The 6,610-nt window shown below is 38.2% G+C and overlaps 1 protein-coding gene across 1 annotated transcript in view; it reads right to left on the reverse strand.

Annotated features, from left to right (window-relative positions):
* CPEB4 (cytoplasmic polyadenylation element binding protein 4) overlaps positions 1–6,610 on the reverse strand; it is a gene marked incomplete in the record, with an annotated part of 76,718 nt that overhangs the window by 5,411 nt on the left and 64,697 nt on the right. Inside the window, 3 exon segments of the mRNA XM_014591745.2 lie at positions 1,449–1,630; positions 2,742–2,856; positions 6,512–6,606. Of these exon segments, the coding sequence (XP_014447231.1) occupies positions 1,449–1,630; positions 2,742–2,856; positions 6,512–6,606 (392 nt within the window).

A 6,610-nucleotide genomic window follows, 5' to 3' on the forward strand; every position in this document is an offset into this window, starting at 1 on the left:
CTGATATGAAGATGTTAAAGTGCAGGAACACAAATGGAATCTGAATTTTGACTAACTAACCCAACTGAAGCTCACATGAGGAGCAAGCAGTGAGTCATTGATGCTTTCAGTGTGCATAAAAACAAGTAGGCATATCATGGTGTACTGCAACTCATCATACCCCTCACCTGGTGTTTACACCTGTACCTTTCTCTGTGATCCTATAGGCTGACCACTGCTATCTTAAATTTGTTACTGCCACTGAAGTAGAATGTCTTTGTATGACATGAAATGTAATCAGTAAGTGTAAATCACTAATGACTGGATTGTTTCCACATCACGAATTGAGAACAGCATGACAAAATCAATGAAGATTTTTTGAGCATAATACCTCAGAATGCTGAATATCAATATCAGTGCTAATCAAAGTACCAATCTGCCATGAAATAAAAAGCTTAGGCCAGAGTATAAATCAACGTGCTGCTTCCTTCACTCAGGTCCTTCTACGAAAAGCACTGTCAGCTGGACTGCAGGTTGTGCTCAGTAATGCTATGGAACACATTCAGCTGTAAACTGCTATCTCACCACAGGCTATTGATAATGGCAAACCATTTACAGATTGGCAGTCAGTTCACTAGTCAGGTTTTGAGTAGCACTGGTAGAAGATAGAGCTCTACCTATTAGAACATAGATTAATAAGGACAGGGACTTCTCATCCTAGGCACTAAAAGATTTGCTAAATGTACAACACAAAGATAGGAAATAAATCTGGGCAAATAAGCAAGCCACACAGTGGAATAAAGAGTTCAAATACAATTCACTGGAAGAGAAGACAAGACTTTGAGGTTTTTCTCTAGCATTGTGATTTGGAGAATAAATCCAACAAAGGTGAATAAAAAGAAGTGCTGAAAATAATGCTAACTAATTACTATCTAATTTCAGGAAAACAGACTACAAATGAAAAAATTATTTCTTTTACTTAATTTGTTACAACGGAAAATTTCTAAGAGAGATAGTTATAGAAATGTACTTATTCAATCGCATGTTGCCATAGTGCATTGAGAACTAAGGCTTGCTGAGGTATTCATGGTATCTCAGGGGTAAAAAAGGGGCAGCAGATCTCAAGGGCATTCACATTTGTACATGTGATATAACATAAAGTACAAAGGATTCCAAAAATATGTATTGAATGATTGACAAAGTGAATGTATGGAGGTGACAGTTTTGGAAAGATTACAGTAACTCATGTAAACTGCTTGTAGTATTCTAGTTGACTACTCAAAAAACTAGGAGACAGATAAATTCATAGGAAATTTTTAGGTGTATTATAGAGCATGTATCTAATTGACCCTCTAGGCATCAATGTCAGCTGTCAATTTAGGTTACATAAAATCTCCCCATTCGAGAATTGTAATGACACATTTAGAGCACTATTTCTAGAATTTTCCAGAATATAGCCTAGGACTTACCCGTTTATCTATCTCTCCATGCTGCAGCTGAACAAAGCGGGCACTGATAGCAGCTATGTAACTCTGTTGATTAGAGAATGCGACTCGCCCAGCTCCTTTTGGGTACTTTAGCTCAGGGTCAGTATCAATCCCAGCATAGCACACACCTCCATATAGCCGATCCATTATCATTGCAAGCTCCACTAAAGAAAAGAAAGGAACAAAGAGGGTATTCGAAATCAGAAAATTTCACGTGGTTGTTTCATGTGTACTCCGAGTTCATGTCATAATAGTTTTTGAAAATCAAACATTATGACAACAAGTCCGTTACGTTCATCTTTAATATTTCAACTATGGGTGGGAGCTCTGTTAGGTGTTTCACAATATGTTCTGTTTCAGTCTTCACAAAACCCTATGAAGTAGATAGCAGTTTCTGAGGAAAAATGAGTCACAGAGAGGACAATCTGCCCAAGGCTACTGAGGGTTAAGTGACACTGCTGGGCTTAGTCCTCAGCCGTGTCTGCTCTATACCATGTGGCCACCATAGTTCTACCAGCTAACAATGTATTGCTTACTATAATTATTTAAACACTGGAAAACTAACTGGCTGACTCTTTGGGAGCCCTTCACGCTTATCTCCATCAAATCTTATGGCTTACCCCCAGACTAGCTATTCACTGATTTTTCATATAAAAACTTGAAATAATGAATGTATCTCCTTCTCCATGAAACTTTTGAAACTGCATTCTAATTCATTTTTGGTTCCTTACTTATACTATTAAACTTCAAATTACTTGAGGATGCAAATGTAATTTCTTCTGTAAATACTACTCTGAAAACACAAGGCACTGCTGAGAATCCTATTGTATTCCAATGCTCAGTAAATGGCTGTTGAGTAAATGAGGGCATAGAAACACCAAACATCTCCACGCATAATCTATTTTATCTATAAAGGGGCATTTTATTTTTTTCAGATGATGATTAAGAGTGACAACTGGTACTAGGAGGCTCTACACTAAGCACTTTGCCTTGGTTATCTCATTTAATCCTTAAAAGAACTCTATGTAGTTCTGCATTCACTTTGCACTCTATTTGACAGATGAGGAAATGGAAAACTAGAGAAACCATATAATTTGCCCAAGGTCACTCAGATATTTACCAGGAGCAGAGTACATGAATTTAAACCCAGGCACTTTGATTCTAGAACTCTCACTCTTGGACTCACTCAAATGTTTATGAAGCATTTATCGTGAAAGTCTGTATTTTTCATGGAAAAGGATAGAGAGTTTTGTGTGTTCATTTCTTTAATCATACCAGCTCGTAGTGGTCGAGGAACACCACCAACAAATATAGTTTTTCGTGGGTCAAGTGGCTGTGAACCATCCATCACGAAGTCACTGTCACTGAGATTCCAAGGCCGAATCTGTACCTAAAAAAGAGTGCAAGCCAAACTGTCTCATTCTCAATACAGGTAATCTATGGGGCGGGGATTCTTAATAATTTAAGAATCACAGAGTATTGCATTTTAAAAGCAATAATCCATGTCACCAGAAATCAATAAAGCTATAAAACTATTAAAAACAATGTATCCTAATCCTTCATTTCATTTGTAAGAGTAAACTGAGTCAAGGTGGAAAGTTTAGTTTAATTGCTTATTATAAGCCAAATCACTCAATATGGCCTTCATAACTTACGAGCAAGTTAGCTGTTTTTTTTTTCCGCTTATTTGGGCCTCTGGCCTATGCAACCCCCCCCATATCTACATAATTTGAAATTAGCATGGTATCTGATGTCCATCAGTAGACAGTGCTAAGTAAGTAAATTATTAGGCCATCAGGAAAAATAATGACAGATTTTTCTATGCAAAAATGCTCCATAAATAAAATAACTCTTAAACAAAATAAAACAAAAATGTGTCATGACTTTCTAACAATACAATGGGATTGTGTGCCCAATAGTGTATGTTGAGAAAGCAGATCCTGATACTAACAAATCTTGAATTATTTCAAAACATTTCAAAGTAAAAACAATGATATTTGCAATATACTTTATGATAAACACTTCAGTGTGTCCATAGCTCAGTCAATTAAGAACTGCCAATCTTACAGGGCCCGAAGATGGTGTATTGGCTAAGGTACTGGACTCCCACATGGCCAACCATGGTTCGAGTCCTGGACCTGATAGCTTGCTTTCTCACTTTTCCTCTTTCTCTCTGTCTCTCTCTAGTCAAATTAATAATAATAATAAAATTAAAGAAATAATTCCTTTTATAAAAAAAAGATAAGATAATAAAGATAGATAATTCCTTTTTTTTAAAAAAAGAAATTATCTATCTCACGTAAAAATGTTTGCATTTATTTGTTGTTACAAATGCCCACACATAGGCTATGGGTTGATAGTGGGATATTTCCAAACAAGCACAGCAAAAAGTACTAGGCCAAAGATCTCACATCCAAATACCTATGAAGCTGGCAAGGAACATAAACAAGTCAAGCATAAAGAGCCCAGGCCCAAGAACACTGGAATGAATGTTCCCAATCTACAAAACCCCAAGATACCATAAGAAACTCCACAAATTACTGCTTGAGCTGGGCCCATTGAGGACTCCATCTAGCACTGTAACCCATTTACAACCAGGTGCTAGCGGAGTGACAATAAATTGTTCAATGTATCTGTACACGTACTTATACAATTCATCTTTTCTGGGAGAGTACCATATGCAAAATGTTCAGGACAGTATTGGGTAAAATCTTTACCAAAGAGAGTAGCAAGATAGAAAGATACATGAGGTGACTTCAAATGTTCATTGGAGCCAGCAGGTGGCACAGAGGTTAAGGCAGTTTGACCCCACAGGGCCAAGTATGTAGATTCAAGTCCTGGACATGGTAGCCTGAAAATCATGCCGGGTGTGTGTCCATGTATGCCCAAAATCCAAAGAGGAGAATGGAGCAGGAACTGGCATGGCCATCCTCCCCAAGGGGTGATTTCTTATCCCCTCTCCCATCTTTGGTGAGTGCACATGACCGATTACAAAGTGAAAAAACAAAAAGTTCATGGAAAGGGTCTGGGTGGTGGTCCATGGTTCGAGTCCTGGACCTGATAGCTTGCTTTCTCACTTTTCCTCTTTCTCTCTGTCTCTCTCTAGTCAAATTAATAATAATAATAAAATTAAAGAAATAATTCCTTTTATAAAAAAAAGATAAGATAATAAAGATAGATAATTCCTTTTTTTTAAAAAAAGAAATTATCTATCTCACGTAAAAATGTTTGCATTTATTTGTTGTTACAAATGCCCACACATAGGCTATGGGTTGATAGTGGGATATTTCCAAACAAGCACAGCAAAAAGTACTAGGCCAAAGATCTCACATCCAAATACCTATGAAGCTGGCAAGGAACATAAACAAGTCAAGCATAAAGAGCCCAGGCCCAAGAACACTGGAATGAATGTTCCCAATCTACAAAACCCCAAGATACCATAAGAAACTCCACAAATTACTGCTTGAGCTGGGCCCATTGAGGACTCCATCTAGCACTGTAACCCATTTACAACCAGGTGCTAGCGGAGTGACAATAAATTGTTCAATGTATCTGTACACGTACTTATACAATTCATCTTTTCTGGGAGAGTACCATATGCAAAATGTTCAGGACAGTATTGGGTAAAATCTTTACCAAAGAGAGTAGCAAGATAGAAAGATACATGAGGTGACTTCAAATGTTCATTGGAGCCAGCAGGTGGCACAGAGGTTAAGGCAGTTTGACCCCACAGGGCCAAGTATGTAGATTCAAGTCCTGGACATGGTAGCCTGAAAATCATGCCGGGTGTGTGTCCATGTATGCCCAAAATCCAAAGAGGAGAATGGAGCAGGAACTGGCATGGCCATCCTCCCCAAGGGGTGATTTCTTATCCCCTCTCCCATCTTTGGTGAGTGCACATGACCGATTACAAAGTGAAAAAACAAAAAGTTCATGGAAAGGGTCTGGGTGGTGGTAACAAGGTAACACAACACTCTCTGAGGCTGATCCACGAGGGAAAGTTCTAGGATCACTCCCAAAGACTTGCCTAAACACATCTGGCACATGTGTACCCATCATCAGGGGCTGACTGGAACTGGGTGGATTGTGGATTAAGAACCCTGTTGGGGTTGCCCCTGCCACCATAGAAGAAAGAAACAGACTTCAAAAACAAAGGCCATGGAAAAATGGAAGTAAGGGGTCTTGTTCTACAGCCTGGTGTTGGAGAAAGCCAGCTCCCACATTACTCTCCAAGCAGTTTGAATCCTGGCTCCAGGGGATTTGAAAACATGTTGGAGCATGTGTGTGTATGCCCCAAATCCAGCAAAATGGAGAAATGGAGAAGGGACTCAGCCTGACCATGCCCCACTGAGGGATGCTTTTCTCCCTCTTCCTGTCTGTCTTTGTGAGCACACACATCCTCTGGCAAATTAAAAAAAACAAATAAATGCAATTAAGGTACAAGTTTACTTTGGTACAGAAAAACTTTTGAAATTCGTAATTTTTTGGGGGCCAGCAGGTGGTGTGGTGGTTAAGGGTGCTGGACTCCCCACATGACCAACTATGGTTCAAGTCCTGGACCTGTCGGCTTGTTTTCTCACTTTCTTTGTCTCTCTCTCTCTCTCTCTCACTCAGTCCCTCTCTTGTCAAGTTAAATTATATAAAGTTCAATAAAATACTTAAAAAAAATACAAAAAGAAATCCATGTGTAATTTTTTCATAATATGCACTTTCCATGAAATTTTGAAGACCCTTCATACATATATTTGTCATTTGATTTCTATTATTGAGAAGAAATTCGGCTACCTTACCAAATGCAAAGTCTTTTGATAGGAAAGATTTATCAATATTTCAACTAATGAAAAATTCAGTGTCAAAGTGACATGTACAAATGTACAGAATTTCATTGTTAAGAGCTCAAGAACAAGAAAACTTCTAAAATTAGATGTTACTTACAAACATGCCAATAAGTATATCAGACAGATCAGAAGATCTGTGGATTTTTCAAATAGAGCAGATGAAAAATGGCAAAAACAAGAAGCTATCTTATGCTAGACTGCACTTACTGGCTTATCCTTGATAGTAGGACTTGATACACACAGGTAGAGTTTTCCATCTTCTTCAATACATGCATCAATTAGAGCTTGAACAGAGCTCTCATCTGT

The sequence above is a fragment of the Tupaia chinensis genome, unplaced genomic scaffold (assembly GCF_000334495.1).
Source record: "Tupaia chinensis unplaced genomic scaffold, TupChi_1.0 Scaffold000612_1, whole genome shotgun sequence".
Classification (NCBI taxonomy): domain Eukaryota; kingdom Metazoa; phylum Chordata; class Mammalia; order Scandentia; family Tupaiidae; genus Tupaia; species Tupaia belangeri.